General features: G+C 39.1%; 1 protein-coding gene across 1 annotated transcript in view; it reads left to right on the top strand.

The window, feature by feature from the left end:
- Positions 1–20,400, top strand: part of ARHGAP22 (Rho GTPase activating protein 22) — an 84,007-nt gene that overhangs the window by 52,093 nt on the left and 11,514 nt on the right. The window contains exons 4-5 of the mRNA XM_053692177.1: positions 2,220–2,352; positions 16,797–16,870. Of these exons, the coding sequence (XP_053548152.1) occupies positions 2,220–2,352; positions 16,797–16,870 (207 nt within the window). The remainder of the gene's footprint in view (positions 1–2,219; positions 2,353–16,796; positions 16,871–20,400) is intronic.

Raw genomic sequence — 20,400 nt, 5'->3', positions numbered from 1 at the left:
CGCACTCTGCCCCCTCTCTTTTGCGCACTCTGCCCCCTCTCTTTTGCGCACTCTGCCCCCTCTCTTTTGCGCATTCTGCCCCCTCTCTTTTGCGCATTCTGCCCCCTCTCTTTTGCGCACTCTGCCCCCTCTCTTTTGCGCACTCTGCCCCCTCTCTTTTGCGCACTCTGCCCCCTCTCTTTTGCGCACTCTGCCCCCTCTCTTTTGCGCACTCTGCCCCCTCTCTTTTGCGCACTCTCTCCTCCCTCTCTTTTGTGCACTCTCTCCTCCCTCTCTTTTGTGCACTCTCTCCCCCTCTCTCTTTTGCTGTCTCTCTCCCCCTCTCCTTTGCTGTCTCTCTCCCCCTCTCTCTTTTGCTGTCTCTCTCTCCCTCTCTCTATCCCCCCTCTTCTGCTCTCCATCCCTCGGCAGCCGGCCCGGCATCGATCTGGCCCTGCCCACGTCACTGCCGACCACGCCCACGTCACGCCCGGCCATGCCCACGTCGCACCCGTCCGGACACGCCCACTCCACCACACGACGCCAGGTGTGTTTGTCCTCGCATGCAGTCTCTACTGCGCATGACAGCTTCAGACAAACGGATTATGATACATCTGTTGGTTATACAATTCTGTATTTAAAGGGACACTGTACTATAAAATGTGTTCCAAATTACTTTTTATACCTACTGCAGAGTATTAAATGTATTTTAAAAAATGATCCTTCATATTTATTTTTATGTTTAAAACAGCTGGTTTTGCTCATTAAAACCATCACCTGTTTTTCTAAAGGAGATGCTTGTAATGGGCTGAGTCTGCAGGCAAAGCAGACCTGGTCTGGCAATGTTATCCATGTTTAAACATAGCTAGGTATTGAAATGTTGGTTATAGCTGAGTACAACCAGCTATTTCAGATTAAAAAATCTCTCTCTCTCCCCCACTGGGAGATTCATTATTGTTTTTGTTTTATATTTTACATAGCTTTTCTACAGACAATACATTTGCTATTTATATTTTCAGTGCAGGCAAAGTCAACTATTTTAAATAGCATAATAAAGGTAAAGTGTCTATTTGCAAATTAACTTTATCAGGTAAAATTGACCATTGGGAACACTTTAAAGGGAAGATAATTTTAAGGTACGACGTCCCTTTAATGTTCCTACAACAACGTCATCATTGTCAGCACAAAATGTGGAGTTTTTACAATCGCGTGATAAACCTGCATACTAATGTTACTTTGTCTTCTCTAGGCAGCACCGAAGAAGCACAATTGTACAGCAAAAGCAATAAATATATGGGGGGGATTTAAATTTTGCATTTAAAGGGACTCAAACCCCCAATTTTTTTCTTTCATAATTCAGGTAGAGCATGCAGTTTTAAACATCTTTCTTATTTACTTATATTATCAAATTTTCTTCATTCTCTTCATATCTTGTGTTTAAAAAATGGGGATGTAAGCTCAGGAGTGTGCACGTGTCTGGAGCACTATATGGCAGCAGTTTTGCAAGAATGCTATCCATTTGCAGGAGCACTAGGTGGCAGCACTATTTCCTGCTATTTAGTGCTCCTAGGTATAACTTTAACAATGAATACTATAGGAAAAAGCAAATTTGATTATAGACGTAAATTGGGTTTCATATAAATTTAAAGGGACACTCTAGCCAAAAATTAACCTTTCATGATTCAGATAAAGCATGCAATTTTAAACAACGTTCCAATTTACTTTTTCATCAAATTTGCTTTGTTCTCTTGGTATTCTTTGTTGAAAGCTAAACCTAGGCAGGCTCATATGCTAATTTCTAAGCACTTGAAGGCTGCCTCTTATCTCAGTGCATTTTGACAGCTAGACAGTGCTAGTTCATGTGTCCCATATAGATTGCATTATGCTCACTCCAGTGGAGTTATTTATGAGTCAGCACTAATTGGCTAAAATGCAAGTCTGTCAAAAGCACTGAGATAATGGGCAGAAGTTAAGATACAAGGTAATCACAGAGGTAAAATGTATACTAAAAGAACAGTGTTGGTTATGCAAAACTGGAGTAGACTGTCCCTTTAAACTAACAGTAAGTGTACATTTATGCATGACTGATACTGCAGTATATATACAATTCAAAAAAGTAGGTCTATTCAGCACCAGGATTTTTATTTTTTAAATACCCCTTTATCAGTCCAACAAAGAGAAAATGTCTTTGATGTCCCTTCTGCTCACCTTTATATTTTCTTACTTTGGGTTTCTCACAGGGACACAGATGTCCACACTGTTGCATCTCTCTTGAAGCTCTACCTCCGAGAGCTGCCGGAACCAGTTATCCCATTCAGCAGATATCAGGATTTTGTAGGTTGTGCACATATTCTTTCCAGGGACCAAGAAGAGGTGAGTTAAGTTTGTTCCCCTAACATCTCCCATTTACTATTATCTCCTTCAATATAATATACAATTATCTTGAGGAGAGAGTTAAAGGGACATTCCAATGCAAATTATTTAGAATATTTCATTTTAGTTTTAGAATCCCTTGAAAACCAAACGCACACGGAGCAGGTAATGAGCCTATTAAGAGATATTGTGATTTGCAGGGGTTATTCATAAAGAGGTGCAGGGTTGATAATCTTAAAATTACTTGCTCTAGCAAAGAAGAGACTGTAATGGCTTCAAAGTTACAATTCATTTTTGGACATTGTCATTTTTCCCCCTTTAAAATGTCCTGAATGGTCCATTTTACCTGCTGGAGTGTAATTCATTGTTTGTAATCCGCTGCTTTACTTTCATTTTTTTTTTTGCTTGGTTTAAATAGCTGCTTTGTAGTAGCCACCACATATAGTGAAAATATGAATACAGAGGTATTCTCTGTAGAAAAGCTATGCAAGCAGGAGTCAATAGCACCTGGGAGGGGGGGGGGGGTTGAGAAAGATTTTTGTGTTTGAAATAGCTGATTGAGTTCATTAGCATTTCAATACCTAACTATTAGGCTGTGTGTTACGGCAGAGATAACATAAGCAGGTCTGTTTACCTGCAGGCTTAACCATTTATATGGATATGTTCTTAAAGGACCGGTAATTACAGTAGATTTGCAAATGCAAGATAACAAGACAATGCTATAGCACTTGGTCTGAAATTCAAATGAGTAGCAGATTTTTTTTTTTTTCTGAGAAATTTGAGTTATGTCTATTTCCACTCCCATCATGTGACAGCCATCAGCCAATCACAAATGTATATAGTATATTCTGTGAATTCTTGCACATGCTCAGTAAGAGCTGGTGACTCAAAGTGTAAATATAATGAGACTGGGCACATTTTGTTAATGGAAGTAAATTGGAAAGTTGTTTAAAATTGTCTGCTCTATCTGAATCATGAAAGTTTAATTTTGACTTAAGTGTCCCTTTAATGCGGTAGGAACACATAAAGGGGAAATACTTTTTTTTTTCCTGGAAAGCGGAAACAAATTCTACAGTAGAGAGTTCCTTAATAGACGTTACACTAAATAAACATTTTCTTTTCTACTTTTGTTTTCTTTTCTATTAATTTCATTTGTGGAGGAGATAAAAGTGTGACATTACAGTCCTCCATATCATAAAAGAGCCATAGAATTTGCACATCTATCCCCACTTGTCTTTCCCCAGAAGTACTCTTTATACGTTTTTACCAATGCACCAGAGGATTCTGGGTAGGATATGCAAAATAGACATGTAATCTCGTTTTGCTTCTGGTACCGTAACCCCTTATTGGGATAAGTGCATCAGAAACAAAACAACTTCTAGAACGCTGTTGCATGCTCATAATCTCTTCTCATTAGCAGAAGATAGGTTTAGATTTGCTGCTAAGTAAAGCTCATTTCCACGGCAAAAGCAGTAATTGCCTGATATCCATTCTGTATAACACAACAGCAGTGAACACTTCTATATTACCTTGTGTTTTATTGACATGAAGGAGTTAATAACTGTTCAAATTTGAAAAAAATATATAGGAGTCAAATATGATCAAATTGGCAGGTTTGGGGGAGGTAGATTTCAGTTCGCAGCTCAAACCCTAATTACTCCACTGAAAAGAAGCAATACTCTTGTGATTTAGCAAACGTTTAATAAACTTTTCTTTCATGTAATTAGCAAGAGTCCATGAGCTAGTGACGTATGGGATATACATTCCTACCAGGAGGGGCAAAGTTTCCCAAACCTCAAAATGCCTATAAATACACCCCTCACCACACCCACAATTCAGTTTTACAAACTTTGCCTCCGATGGAGGTGGTGAAGTAAGTTTGTGCTAGATTCTACGTTGATATGCGCTCCGCAGCAAGTTGGAGCCCGGTTTTCCTCTCAGCGTGCAGTGAATGTCAGAGGGATGTGAGGAGAGTATTGCCTATTTGAATGCAGTGATCTCCTTCTAAGGGGTCTATTTCATAGGTTCTCTGTTATCGGTCGTAGAGATTCATCTCTTACCTCCCTTTTCAGATCGACGATATACTCTTATATATACCATTACCTCTGCTGATTCTCGTTTCAGTACTGGTTTGGCTATCTGCTATATGTAGATGAGTGTCCTGGGGTAAGTAAGTCTTATTTTCTGTGACACTCCAAGCTATGGTTGGGCACTTTGTTTATAAAGTTCTAAATATATGTATTCAAACATTTATTTGCCTTGACTCAGAATGTTCAACTTTCCTTATTTTCAGACAGTCAGTTTCATATTTGGGATAATGCATTTTGATTTGACCATTTTTTCTTACCTTAAAATTTGACTTTTTCCCTGTGGGCTGTTAGGCTCGCGGGGGCTGAAAATGCTTCATTTTATTGCGTCATTCTTGGCGCGGACTTTTTTGGCGCAAAAATTCTATTTCCGTTTCCGGCGTCATACGTGTCGCCGGAAGTTGTGTCATTCTTTGACGTTATTTCGCGCCAAAGATGTCTGCGTTCCGGATGTGGCGTCATTTTTGGCGCCAAAAAGCATTTAGGCGCCAAATAATGTGGGCGTCTTATTTGGCGCGAAAAAATATGGGCGTCGCTTTTGTCTCCAAATTATTTAAGTCTCATTTTTTATTGCTTCTGGTTGCTAGAAGCTTGTTCTTTGGCATTCTTTCCCATTCCTGAAACTGTCATTTAAGGAATTTGATCAATTTTGCTTTATATGTTGTTTTTTCTCTTACATATTGCAAGATGTCTCACGTTGCATCTGAGCCAGAAGATACTACAGGAAAATCGCTGTCAAGTGCTGAATCTACCAAAGCTAAGTGTATCTGCTGTAAACTTTTGGTAGCTATTTCTCCAGCTGTTGTTTGTATTGATTGTCATGACAAACTTGTTAAAGCAGATAATATTTCCTTTAGTAAAGTACCATTGCCTGTTGCAGTTCCCTCAACATCTAAGGTGCAGAATGTTCCTGATAATATAAGAGATTTTGTTTCTGAATCCATAAAGAAGGCTATGTCTGTTATTTCTCCTTCTAGTAAACGTAAAAAATCTTTTAAAACTTCTCTCCCTACAGATGAATTTTTAAATGAACATCATCATTCTGATTCTGATGACTCCTCTGGTTCAGAGGATTCTGTCTCTGAGGTTGATGCTGATAAATCTTCATATTTATTTAAAATGGAATTTATTCGTTCTTTACTTAAAGAAGTTCTAATTGCTTTAGAAATAGAGGATTCTAGTCCTCTTGATACTAATTTTAAACGTTTAGATAAGGTATTTAAAGCTCCTGTGGTTATTCCAGAAGTTTTTCCTGTTCCTAATGCTATTTCTGCAGTAATTTCCAAAGAATGGGATAAATTGGGTAATTCATTTACTCCTTCTAAACGTTTTAAGCATTTATATCCTGTGCCGTCTGACAGATTAGAATTTTGGGACAAAATCCCTAAAGTTGATGGGGCTATTTCTACCCTTGCTAAACGTACTACTATTCCTACGTCAGATGGTACTTCGTTTAAGGATCCTCTAGATAGGAAAATTGAGTCCTTTCTAAGAAAAGCTTATCTGTGTTCAGGTAATCTTCTTAGACCTGCTATATCTTTGGCTGATGTTGCTGCAGCTTCAACTTTTTGGTTGGAAACTTTAGCGCAACAAGTAACACATCGTGATTCTCATGACATTATTATTCTTCTTCAGCATGCTAATAATTTTATCTGTGATGCCATTTTTGATATTATCAGAGTTGATGTCAGGTTTATGTCTCTAGCTATTTTAGCTAGAAGAGCTTTATGGCTTAAAACTTGGAATGCTGATATGGCTTCTAAATCAACTTTACTTTCTATTTCTTTCCAGGGTAACAAATTATTCGGTTCTCAGTTGGATTCCATCATTTCAACTGTTACTGGTGGGAAAGGAACTTTTTTACCACAGGATAAAAAATCTAAAGGTAAAAGTAGAGCTAATAATCGTTTTCGTTCCTTTCGTTTCAACAAAGAACAAAAGCCTGATCCTTCATCCTCAGGAGCAGTTTCAGTTTGGAAACCATCTCCAGTCTGGAATAAATCCAAGCCAGCTAGAAAGGCAAAGCCTGCTTCTAAGTCCACATGAAGGTGCGGCCCTCATTCCAGCTCAGCTGGTAGGGGGCAGGTTACATTTTTTCAAGGAAATTTGGATCAATTCTGTTCACAATCTTTGGATTCAGAACATTGTTTCAGAAGGGTACAGAATTGGTTTCAAGATAAGACCTCCTGCAAAGAGATTTTTTCTTTCCCGTGTCCCAGTAAATCCAGTAAAAGCTCAAGCATTTCTGAAATGTGTTTCAGATCTAGAGTTGACTGGAGTAATTATGCCAGTTCCAGTTCAGGAACAGGGGATGGGGTTTTATTCAAATCTCTTCATTGTACCAAAGAAGGAGAATTCCTTCAGACCAGTTCTGGATCTAAAAATATTGAATCGTTATGTAAGGATACCAACGTTCAAAATGGTAACTATAAGGACTATCTTGCCTTTTGTTCTGCAAGGGAATTATATGTCCACAATAGATTTACAGGATGCATATCTGCATATTCCGATTCATCCAGATCATTTTCAGTTCCTGAGATTCTCTTTTCTGGACAAGCATTACCAGTTTGTGGCTCTGCCGTTTGGCCTAGCTACAGCTCCAAGAATTTTTACAAAGGTTCTCGGTGCCCTTCTGTCTGTAATCAGAGAACAGGGTATTGTGGTATTTCCTTATTTGGACGATATCTTGGTACTTGCTCAGTCTTTACATTTAGCAGAATCTCATACGAATCGACTTGTGTTGTTTCTTCAAGATCATGGTTGGAGGATCAATTTACCAAAAAGTTCTTTGATTCCTCAGACAAGGGTAACCTTTCTGGGTTTCCAGATGGATTCAGTGTCCATGACTCTGTCTTTAACAGACAAGAGACGTCTAAAATTGATTGCAGCTTGTCGAAACCTTCAGTCACAATCATTCCCTTCGGTAGCCTTATGCATGGAAATTCTAGGTCTTATGACTGCTGCATCGGACGCGATCCCCTTTGCTCGTTTTCACATGCGACCTCTTCAGCTCTGTATGCTGAAGCAATGGTGCAAGGATTACACGAAGATATCTCAAACAATATCTTTAAAACCGATTGTTCGGCACTCTCTAACATGGTGGACAGATCACCATCGTTTAATTCAGGGGGCTTCTTTTGTGCTTCCGACCTGGACTGTAATTTCAACAGATGCAAGTCTCACGGGTTGGGGAGCTGTGTGGGGATCTCTGACGGCACAGGGAGTTTGGGAATCTCAGGAGGTGAGATTACCTATCAATATCTTGGAACTCCGTGCAATTTTCAGAGCTCTTCAGTTTTGGCCTCTTCTGAAGAGAGAATCGTTCATTTGTTTTCAGACAGACAATGTCACAACTGTGGCATACATCAATCATCAAGGAGGGACTCACAGTCCTCTGGCTATGAAAGAAGTATCTCGAATTTTGGTTTGGGCGGAATCCAGCTCCTGTCTAATCTCTGCGGTTCATATCCCAGGTGTAGACAATTGGGAAGCGGATTATCTAAGTCGCCAAATGTTGCATCCGGGCGAATGGTCTCTTCACCCAGAGGTATTTCTTCAGATTGTTCAAATGTGGGAACTTCCAGAAATAGATCTGATGGCGTCCCATCTAAACAAGAAACTTCCCAGGTATCTGTCCAGATCCCGGGATCCTCAGGCGGAGGCAGTGGATGCATTATCACTTCCTTGGAAGTATCATCCTGCCTATATCTTTCCGCCTCTAGTTCTTCTTCCAAGAGTGATCTCCAAGATTCTGAAGGAATGCTCGTTTGTTCTGCTGGTAGCTCCAGCATGGCCTCACAGGTTTTGGTATGCGGATCTTGTCCGGATGGCCTCTTGCCAACCGTGGACTCTTCCGTTAAGACCAGACCTTCTATCACAAGGTCCTTTTTTCCATCAGGATCTGAAATCCTTAAATTTAAAGGTATGGAGATTGAACGCTTGATTCTTGGTCAAAGAGGTTTCTCTGACTCCGTGATTAATACTATGTTACAGGCTCGTAAATCTGTATCTCGAGAGATATATTATAGAGTCTGGAAGACTTATATTTCTTGGTGTCTTTCTCATCATTTTTCTTGGCATTCTTTTAGAATACCGAGAATTTTACAGTTTCTTCAGGATGGTTTAGATAAGGGTTTGTCCGCAAGTTCTTTGAAAGGACAAATCTCTGCTCTTTCTGTTCTTTTTCACAGAAAGATTGCTATTCTTCCTGATATTCATTGTTTTGTACAAGCTTTGGTTCGTATAAAACCTGTCATTAAGTCAATTTCTCCTCCTTGGAGTTTGAATTTGGTTCTGGGAGCTCTTCAAGCTCCTCCGTTTGAACCTATGCATTCATTGGACATTAAATTACTTTCTTGGAAAGTTTTGTTCCTTTTGGCCATCTCTTCTGCTAGAAGAGTTTCTGAATTATCTGCTCTTTCTTGTGAGTCTCCTTTTCTGATTTTTCATCAGGATAAGGCGGTGTTGCGAACTTCTTTTGAATTTTTACCTAAAGTTGTGAATTCCAACAACATTAGTAGAGAAATTGTGGTTCCTTCATTATGTCCTAATCCTAAGAATTCTAAGGAGAAATCGTTGCATTCTTTGGATGTTGTTAGAGCTTTGAAATATTATGTTGAAGCTACGAAATCTTTCCGTAAGACTTCTAGTCTATTTGTTATCTTTTCCGGTTCTAGGAAAGGCCAGAAAGCTTCTGCCATTTCTTTGGCATCTTGGTTGAAATCTTTAATTCATCTTGCCTATGTTGAGTCGGGTAAAATTCCGCCTCAGAGAATTACAGCTCATTCTACTAGGTCAGTATCTACTTCCTGGGCGTTTAGGAATGAAGCTTCGGTTGACCAGATCTGCAAAGCAGCAACTTGGTCCTCTTTGCATACTTTTACTAAATTCTACCATTTTGATGTATTTTCTTCTTCTGAAGCAGTTTTTGGTAGAAAAGTACTTCAGGCAGCGGTTTCAGTTTGAATCTTCTGCTTATGTTTTTCGTTAAACTTTATTTTGGGTGTGGATTATTTTCAGCAGGAATTGGCTGTCTTTATTTTATCCCTCCCTCTCTAGTGACTCTTGTGTGGAAAGATCCACATCTTGGGTAGTCATTATCCCATACGTCACTAGCTCATGGACTCTTGCTAATTACATGAAAGAAAACATAATTTATGTAAGAACTTACCTGATAAATTCATTTCTTTCATATTAGCAAGAGTCCATGAGGCCCGCCCTTTTTTTGTGGTGGTTATGATTTTGTATAAAGCACAATTATTCCAATTCCTTATTTTATATGCTTTCGCACTTTTTTATCACCCCACTTCTTGGCTATTCGTTAAACTGAATTGTGGGTGTGGTGAGGGGTGTATTTATAGGCATTTTGAGGTTTGGGAAACTTTGCCCCTCCTGGTAGGAATGTATATCCCATACGTCACTAGCTCATGGACTCTTGCTAATATGAAAGAAATGAATTTATCAGGTAAGTTCTTACATAAATTATGTTTTTAGGAGAATTGAAGGGACAGTAAAGTCATAATTAGACATTCAGGATTTAGACAGAACATACAATTTTAAACTTTCCAATTTACTTTTATTATTTAATTTGCTTCCTTCTCTTGTTATCCTTTGCTGAAAGGGTTATCTAGGAAAGTTTAAGAGCAGCAAAGAACCTAGGTTCTAGCTGCTGATTGGCTGCATATATATATATATATATATATACCGATTGTCATTGGCTCACCCATGCATTTAGTTAGAAACCAGTAGTGCATTGCTGATCCTTCAACAAATGATGCCAAGAGAATGAAGCAAATTTAATCATAGAAGTGAATTGGAAAGTTGTTTAAAAGTGTATGTTTTATTTAAATCATTTTATTTAAAATTTGGGAGTTTCATGTCCCTTTAAATGATCACAAATGTAACAATGATTTATTAATCTTACACTACAGGAAATATGTACAGACTTGATGGCCCTTTTGATTTTTTTCTGTCACTGTCTGCTGTTAATGTGGCTGCTTTCTCAATCTTTTCACCGACTCCTAAACTTTATAGAGCACAACAAAAGGAAACTGCTGTTTTTAAGGAATATTAAAGTCAAAATGAAACTTTCATGATTCAGATTTAGTGTGCACAGACTTTCCAATTTACTTTTATTATCAAATTGTGCAAAGTCTTTATAGTCTCACTTTGTTAGACACCAGCTACTAATGAGCATGCCAGTTTATAGTCTATACATATGAGTCTGGGATTGGCTGATAGCTATCACATGATACAGGGGGCTGGCAAATTTAAAGTTTGAAATTTGGCAAAAAAAAATCTGCTGCTCATTTAAAATTCAGAGTAAATGCTATTGCATTGTATTTTTATTATGAACTTGATGATTATGCAATTTTATTGTATATAATTGACCTTCAAACATTTTTGGGAGATTGTAATGCCCCTTTAATTGTCCATTCAAGTGGTCGGTGAACAAATGTACTCTTATAACATCTGAACCCTCTGAAGGATTTAGCGACACAAGGACAGGTTTTTATGACAGATCCTGATCTGTGACTCAGTTAACACAGTTGCATCATACATGATAAATGACACAATGGGTTAACCTAGAATAGAACTTTGAAAGACCATTATAGAACATGTAATTTTATCGCTAGGCCTATGTGTCAAGTCCCTGCAAACATGTTTAATGCATAGTTAAAGTACCACTCAGGAGCCAGTATCCCAAGCGGATACAGCTGGTAAGCCAACCAGCAACGGTAGTTGCACATGGGTCAAGTGACTATTGATGCTAATTGGCTTACTGGCCGTAACCGATTGGGACCAGCAGTGCTCTGCGGCCCCCGAGTGGTACTTTAACAATGTATTAAATCCCTTTGTGGAGGTTAAACACATAGCATTGCAGTTATTCAGTTTTATATTGATCCTAACAAAAACCTAGACTTTTTGAAATGCAGTTTTTTTGTTGCTATTGACAATTGAAAAAATATCATCTGCAATAGAATCTAGCTCTTAGTTTATAGACGTGTTTTTGTTACAAATCCTACGTTCATTTGTTTTGCATTGTGTTCAAGGATCTTCAATCTAAGTTTGATTACAACAAGGACGCTCACTGGCTGCTGTTCATTGTTTGTGCATAAACACCAGGCTCTTGAGATGTCTGTTGACATAGATATAAATTCACATGAGAAGATACAAAATTGTATCGTATTTCCCCGATAAAGGGACAGTAAGCGGCCTGTTTATACAACATTTCTAGCAGTCACAGAACAGATTAACACCTTGTTTGCTGCAACAGTTTTTCTATGACCAAACCACTTTCTGTATCTGGAGGAGCAAATCCAGAAAGGAACTGCCACTGTCATTCTGATAGCAAAGCACCCATTGTTTGGCTTCAGCAGAAATAATAAGATAAACTACCAACTAAACTAGTACTGTTACTATTAAAGTAAAACAATTTCATCTACACACAAGGACTTTCTCTATTTTCTGTTCTTTAACCGTGTATGTTTGTGTATATGAGTGTGTGTGTATTTATGCATGTGTGTATGTATACGTATGTGTATGCATGTGTGTATGTATATGTATGTGTATTTATGCATGTGTGTATGTATACGTATGTGTATTTATGCATGTGTGTATGTATACGTATGTGTATTTATGTATGTGTGTATGTATACGTATGTGTATTTATGCATGTGTGTATGTATACGTATGTGTATTTATGCATGTGTGTATGTATACGTATGTGTATTTATGCATGTGTGTATGTATATGTATGTGTATTTATGCATGTGTATATGTATGTGTATTTATGCATGTGTGTATGTATATGTATGTTTATGCATGTGTGTATGTATATGTATGTTTATGCATGTGTGTATGTATATGTATGTGTATTTATGCATGTGTGTATGTATACGTATGTGTATTTATGTATGTGTGTATGTATACGTATGTGTATTTATGCTTGTGTGTATGTATACGTATGTGTATGCATGTGTGTGTATACGTATGTGTATGCGTGTGTGTGTGTGTATACGTATGTATATGCGTGTGTGTGTATACGTATGTGTATGCGTGTGTGTATACGTATGTGTATGCGTGTGTGTATACGTATGTGTATGCGTGTGTGTGTGTATACGTATGTATGTGTGTGTATGTATGTGTGTGTGTGTATACGTATGTGTATGCGTGTGTGTATACGTATGTGTATGCATGTGTGTGTGTATGCGTGTGTGTATACGTATGTGTATGCATGTGTGTGTGTATACGTATGTGTATGCATGTGTATGTGTATGCATGTGTGTGTGTATACGTATGTGTATGCATGTGTATGTGTATGCATGTGTGTGTGTATACGTATGTGTATGCATGTGTATGTGTATGCATGTGTGTGTGTATACGTATGTGTATGCATGTGTATGTGTATGCATGTGTGTGTGTATACGTATGTGTATGCATGTGTGTGTGTGTATACGTATGTGTATGCATGTGTGTGTGTATACGTATGTGTATGCATGTGTGTGTGTGTATACGTATGTGTATGCATGTGTGTGTATACGTATGTGTATGCATGTGTGTGTATACGTATGTGTATACGTATGTGTATGCGTGTGTGTGTGTGTATACGTATGTGTATGCATGTGTGTATGTATGCATGTATACGTGTGTGACTATGCATGCTTGTATGTATATATGTATGTATGCGTGTATATGTGTGTGTATGCATGTGTGTGTGTGCGTGTTTGTATGTGTATGCCTGTGTGTATTTGTTTTGCTATATTTGTGAGACCCAAAGACCTGACGCCCACTCACGGTGTGAGGACCAAAAACATTGTGCGGTCCAAAAAGCTGGTTCTCACAATGTTTCCCATTTAGATTAGCTGTGGAACCTCCCCTGATGTGTTTGGTGCTTTTTCTTTGACCTCCCCATAATGACAGTCGGCTAGATTACAAATTTTGCGGTATGAGTGAAAAAGCAGCGTTAAGGCTCTTTTTCACTACCGCTGGTATTACGATTCTTGCAGGTATTTCTGCACCGCACACTTTTTTGGCCGTAACGCAACGCAACTACCGCAGCTTTCAAAAAGTCCTTTTTCAATTGGACTTCCTTTGCGCCGGTATTACGAGTTTACCTGGGAGGCCAAAAAGTGAGCGGTACAGCCAATACCGTCCAGATTCATACCGTAAACTGAAAGTCAGTAGTTATGGGTTTTACGCTACAAAGCTGTAACATAAAACTCATAACTAAAGTGCTAAAAAGTACACTAACACCCATAAACTACCTATTAACCCCTAAACCAAGGCCCTCCCGCATTGCAAACACTAAAATAAAATTATTAATCCCTAATTTGCCGCTCCAGACATCGCCGCCACTATAATAAACATATTAAACCCTAAACCGCCGTACTCCTGCATCGCAAACACTACAGTAGTTAAATATTAACCCCTAATCTACTGTCCCAAACATCGCCGCCACCTACCTACATTTATTAACCCCTAATCTGCCGCCCCCAACGTCGCCGCCACTATACTAAAGTTATTAACCCCTAAACCTAACCCTAACCCCACTAACTTTAATGTAATTAAAATAAATCTAAATAAAAATTACTATTAATAACTAAATAATTCCTATTTAAAACGAAATACTTACTTATAAAATAAACCCTAAGCTAGCTACAATATAACTAATAGTTACATTGTAGCTAGCTTCGGTTTTATTTTTATTTCACAGGCAAGTTTGTATTTATTTTAACTAGGTAGAATAGTTAGTAAATAGTTATTAACTATTTACTAACTACCTAGCTAAAATAAATACACATTTATCTGTAAAATAAAACCTAACCTGTCTTACACTAACACTTAACCTTACACTACAATTTAAATAAATGACATAAATGAAATACAATTAACTAAATTACAAAAAAAACAAACACTAAATTACACAAAATAAAAAACAAATGATTAGATATATTTAAACAGTAAAACCCACCACCCACATAACCAACCCCCCAAATAAAATCCTAACTAAAAAAACCTAAGCTCCCCATTGCCCTGAAAAGGGCATTTGGATAAGCATTGCCCTTAAAAGGGCATTTAGCTCTTTTTTTTCAAGTGCCCAACCCCTAATCTAAAAATAAAACCCACCCAATAAACCCTTAAAAAAAAAAAAAACTAACACTAACCCCCGAAGATCCACTTACAGTTTTTGAAGACCCCACATCCATCCTCAACGAAGCCGGCAGAAGTCCTCAACGAAGCGGCAGAAGTCTTCATCCAACCGGGCAGAAGTCTTCATCCAGGCGGCATCTTCTATCTTCATCCATCCGGCGCGGAGCGGGTCCATCTTCAAGACATCCGGCGCGGAGCATCCTCTTCAATCGACGTCTTCTTCAACAATGAATTCTCTTTTAAATGACGTCATCCAAGATGGCGTCCCTTGAATTCCGATTGGCTGATAGAATTCTATTAGCCAATTGGAATTAAAGGTGAAAAAATCCTATTGGCTGATGCAATCAGCCAATAGGATTGAGCTCGCATTCTATTGGCTGATAGAATTCTATCAGCCAATCGGAATTAAAGGGACGTCATCTTGGATGACGTCATTTAAAGGAGAATTCATTGTTGAAGAAGATGTCGATTGAAGAGGATGCTCATCCGCGCCGGATGTCTTGAAGATGGACCCGCTCCGCGCCGGATTGATGAAGATAGAAGATGCTGTCTGGATGAAGACTTCTGCCCGGTTGGATGAAGACTTTTAAATGCGTTAGGGATCTTGACAGGGTAGGCTGCACCGCTCACTTTTTGGCTTCCCAGGACAGACTCATAATATCAGCGCTATGGAAGTCCCATAGAAAAAAGACTTTACGAAGTTTACGTAAGTCGTTTTGCGGTAAGGCCAAAGAAGTGTGCGGTGCCCCTAAACCTTCAAGACTCGTAATACCAGTGGGCGTAAAAAAAGCAGCGTTAGGACCTCTTAACGCTGCTTTTTTACCCTAACGCACAACTCGTAATCTAGCCGTTAGGGTTTATTTTATAGGTAAGTATTTAGTTTTAAATAGGAATTATTTAGTTATTAATAGTAGGTTTTATTTAGATTTATTTTAATTACATTAAAGTTAGTGGGGGTTAGGGTTAGGGGTTAATAAATTTAGTAAAGTTAGTGGGGGCGGCAGATTAGGGGTCAATAAGTATAGGTAGGTTGCGGCGACATTGGAGGCGGGAGATTAGGGGTTAATAACATTATGTAGGTGTCTGCGATGTTGGGGGCAGCAGATTAGGGGTTAATAAGTGTAATGTAGGTGGCCGCAATGTCGGGGGCGGCAGAATAGGGGTGTTTAGACTCGGGGTTTATGTTAGGGTGTTAGGTGTAAACATAAATTTAGTTTCCCCATATGAATCAATGGGGCTGCGTTACGGAGTTTTACGCTGATTTATTGCAGGTGTTTGGCTTTTTTTCAGCCGGCTCTCCCCATTGATGTCTATGGGGAAATCATGTACAAACACGTAAAAGCAGCTCACCGCAGCGCTGGTATTGAAGTGCGGTATGGAGCTCAATTTTGCTCTACGCTCACTTCTTGCCTGCTAACGCCGGGTTTATGAAAACCTGTTATACCAGTGCTGTAGGTAAGTGAGTGGTGACAATAACTTGCAAGTTAGCACAGCGCCGCTCATAACGCAAAACTCGTAATCTAGCTGAGTGTGTATAGTGTGTGTACGTTTTGCTCTTTGCTGCCCCCTTTGTATTTGAGTGTTACTGCACCTAAGAGTGTGTGTGTGTGTATGCTTGTGTGCATGCATGTGCATGTATGTGTGCGTGTGCCGATGTATGTATGACTTTGCAGCCAAGCAATGACAAGTCAAATGGACTTCTACTATGCACACAAATATATCGCTGCACTGGGGGCTTTCAATTCTGACATCTGACCAATGTCTTGTGACTCTATGGAATGCAGCTATGTTAAAGGGACATCAGACCCTTGATAAATAAAATTACTTTAACATTGTTATATTCCACCCTGCCATTGTGTGCACACTTTATATGTCTCTAATTGTCCTCAGCAGAAGAGATTAGATAAGAGAAACCTAAGTTTCACAAGGGGGCGTCAATTACTTTATAGAAACTAAAGTACTTTATAGAACATACCTTTTTTGTACTTATTCTTCATTATTTAATCAACTAATATAATTTTAAAAAAAATACATCTGCATATTATGCTCAGGCTAAGCTTTGCTTTAAATACATCATTATATGTAGCATTTATTTAATGTTTAATAACACACACTTTACATAGCATTACACTGTTGTCTAACTGTCCCTTTAACTCCTGCACAGTAATTCCAATTATGTATGTAACCTTTGACCTCTTTTCTCAGGGCACACAGGAGCTGTGCAGGTTGGTGAACAGCCTACCCCCTGCCAATTATAATCTCTTGAAGTATATTTGCAGGTAAGAGTTTCTCTGGCCTCTGGCAGTAGGCTGGTTTTCTCCAAACTGCTCATTTTTCTCATATCTAGTATTTTCATTCCTCCTTTTTTCTTCTCACTTTCACTACATATGCTCTTTAACATATCACTTGACATGTGGTCATCCTTTAACATTATTTTATCATTTTTTTAAATACTTTTGCCAATTAAAAGCACCAACTTTAAATTGCATTATTGCAGTATTGGCTATGAAAAAAATATAATCAAACAAGAGGCAACAACAGAAATCATCCTCTCATTTTGAGGCAGTCAATTTGAAAGGATGTTTTTGCAGAATAATTTTCACCAGTCTTAATATTACATGTTTGAATGAATTAGAGCTTGTCATTTTTAGACTATTATGGCCCTTTAACTCTACACACAGAGAAAACTAATATGGTGGCAGGATGTGACCTTTGATCGCGGCGTTGAGCGCCTCATACCACCCACAGCAGAACACTATTTTGCACTGAGGTACTCATAGCCAATAGCCGTGCGGGCCAGTTGGCATTATGCTGGATAAATAGCATGCTATTGGCTAAGAGTACCTCAGTGCAAAATAGCGTTCTGCCCTGGGCGGCCTGAGGCGCTCAGTGCGTCGAATGCTGCAAACAAATAAAGGAACTTTCAACATGAAGTATTTTATACTTCATGAATGCGTAAGTCCCTTTATTTGTTGCACTGATAAATCCTAGTATTTCACAAACGCTAGAATTTACCATCACTTTAAAGATGTAAATAATGGACATGACACTCTCCATCTGGTGTTTGTAGATACCACTCTACAATTAACTAATAAACATAGAAATATGGATTTCTTTACAAATGATTTTTTAAAGGGACATTCAAACAAAACTAACATGCCTGTGCATTACTGGCTTTAGATGTCACTATATAAACACCAAAGTTATTAAACATGTAGCTAAATCCTGCTTGACTTTACCTATGTGTTTTACCCATTGAGGAAGTTAAATGCATACGGCTAGATTTAGAGTTTTGTCGGTAAGGACCCGAGTAGCTAACGCCGGCTTTTTTCTGGCCGCACCATAAAAATAACTCTGGTATTGAGAGTCCACATAAAGGCTGCGTTAGGCTCCAAAAAAGGAGCGTAGAGCATATTTAACGCAGCTTCAACTCTCGATACCAGAGTTGCTTACGCAAGCGGCCAGCCTCAAAAACGTGCTCGTGCACGATTCCCCCATAGGAAACAATGGAGCTGTTTGAGCTGAAAAAAAACCTAACACCTGCAAAAAAGCCGCGTTCAGCTCCTAACGCAGCCCCATTGTTTGCTATGCGGAAACACTTCCTACGTCTACACCTAACACTCTAACATGTACCCCGAGTCTAAACACCCCTAACCTTACACTTATTAACCCCTAATCTGCCGCCCCCGCTATCGCTGACCCCTGCATATTATTATTAACCCCTAATCTGCCGCTCCGTAAACCGCCGCTACTTACATTATCCCTATGTACCCCTAATCTGCTGCCCTAACATCGCCGACCCCTATATTATATTTATTAACCCCTAATCTGCCCCCCACAACGTCGCCTCCACCTGCCTACACTTATTAACCCCTAATCTGCCGACCGGACCGCACCGCTATTATTATAAAGTTATTAACCCCTAATCCGCCTCACTAACCCTATAATAAATAGTATTAACCCCTAATCTGCCCTCCCTAACATCGCTGACACCTAACTTCAAACATTAACCCCTAATCTGCCGACTGGAGCTCACCGCTATTCTAATAAATGTATTAACCCCTAAAGCTAAGTCTAACCCTAACACTAACACCCCCCTAAGTTAAATATAATTTAAATCTAACGAAATTAATTAACTCTTATTAAATAAATTATTCCTATTTAAAGCTAAATACTTACCTGTAAAATAAATCCTAATATAGCTACAATATAAATTATAATTATATTATAGCTATTTTAGGATTTATATTTATTTTACAGGTAACTTTGTATTTATTTTAACCAGGTACAATAGCTATTAAATAGTTAAGAACTATTTAATAGCTAAAATAGTTAAAATAATTACAAAATTACCTGTAAAATAAATCCTAACCTAAGTTACAATTAAACCTAACACTACACTATCAATAAATTAATTAAATACAATTCCTACAAATAAATACAATTAAATAAACTAGCTTAAGTACAAAAAATAAAAAAGAACTAAGTTACAAAAAATAAAAAAATATTTACAAACATAAGAAAAATATTACAACAATTTTAAACTAATTACACCTACTCTAAGCCCCCTAATAAAATAACAAAGCCCCCCAAAATAAAAAAATTGCTCTACCCTATTCTAAATTACTAAAGTTCAAAGCTCTTTTACCTTACCAGCCCTGAACAGGGCCCTTTGCGGGGCATGCCCCAAGAAGTTCAGCTCTTTTGCCTGTAAAAAAAAACATACAATACCCAAGCCCCCCAACATTACAACCCACCACCCACATACCCCTAATCTAACCCAAACCCCCCTTAAATAAACCTAACACTAAGCCCTTGAAGATCTTCCTACCTTGTCTTCACCTCACCGGGTTCACCGATCTGTCCAGAAGAGCTCCTCCGATGTCCTGATCCAAGGCCAAGCGGGGGGCTGAAGAGGTCCATGATCCGGCTGAAGTCTTCATCCAAGCGGGGCAGAAGAGGTCTTCCATCCAATTGAAGTCTTCATCCAAGCGGCATCCATCCGGAGCGGAGCGGCAGCATCCTGAAGACCTCCGTCGCGGAACATCCATCCTGGCCGACGACTGAACGATGAATGACGGTTCCTTTAAATGACGTCATCTAAGATGGCGTCCCTCGAATTCCGATTGGCTGATAGGATTCTATCAGCCAATCGGAATTAAGGTAGGAATATTCTGATTGGCTGATGGAATCAACCAATCAGAATCAAGTTCAATCCGATTGGCTGATCCGATCATTTAATCAGATTGAGCTCGCATTCTATTGGCTGTTCCGATCAGCCAATAGAATGCGAGCTCAATCTGATTAAATGATCGGATCAGCCAATCGGATTGAACTTGATTCTGATTGGCTGACTCCATCAGCCAATCAGAATATTCCTACCTTAATTCCGATTGGCTGATAGAATCCTATTAGCCAATCGGAATTCGAGGGACGCCATCTTGGATGACGTCATTTAAAGGAACCGTCGTTCAGTCGTCGGCCAGGATGGATGTTCCGCGTCGGAGGTCTTCAGGATGCTGCCGCTCCGCTCCGGATGGATGCCGCTTGGATGAAGACTTCAATTGGATGGAAGACCTCTTCTGCCCCGCTTGGATGAAGACTTCAGCCGGATCATGGACCTCTTCAGCCCCCCGCTTGGCCTTGGATCAGGACATCGGAGGAGCTCTTCTGGACAGATCGGTGAACCCGGTGAGGTGAAGACAAGGTAGGAAGATCTTCAGGGGCTTAGTGTTAGGTTTATTTAAGGGGGGTTTGGGTTAGATTAGGGGTATGTGGGTGGTGGGTTGTAATGTTGGGGGGCTTGGGT

The sequence above is a fragment of the Bombina bombina genome, chromosome 9 (assembly GCF_027579735.1).
Source record: "Bombina bombina isolate aBomBom1 chromosome 9, aBomBom1.pri, whole genome shotgun sequence".
In the NCBI taxonomy this organism is placed as follows: domain Eukaryota; kingdom Metazoa; phylum Chordata; class Amphibia; order Anura; family Bombinatoridae; genus Bombina; species Bombina bombina.
Note: the sequence above shows the minus strand (reverse complement) of the source record. Positions and strands in the feature narration are given on the sequence as shown.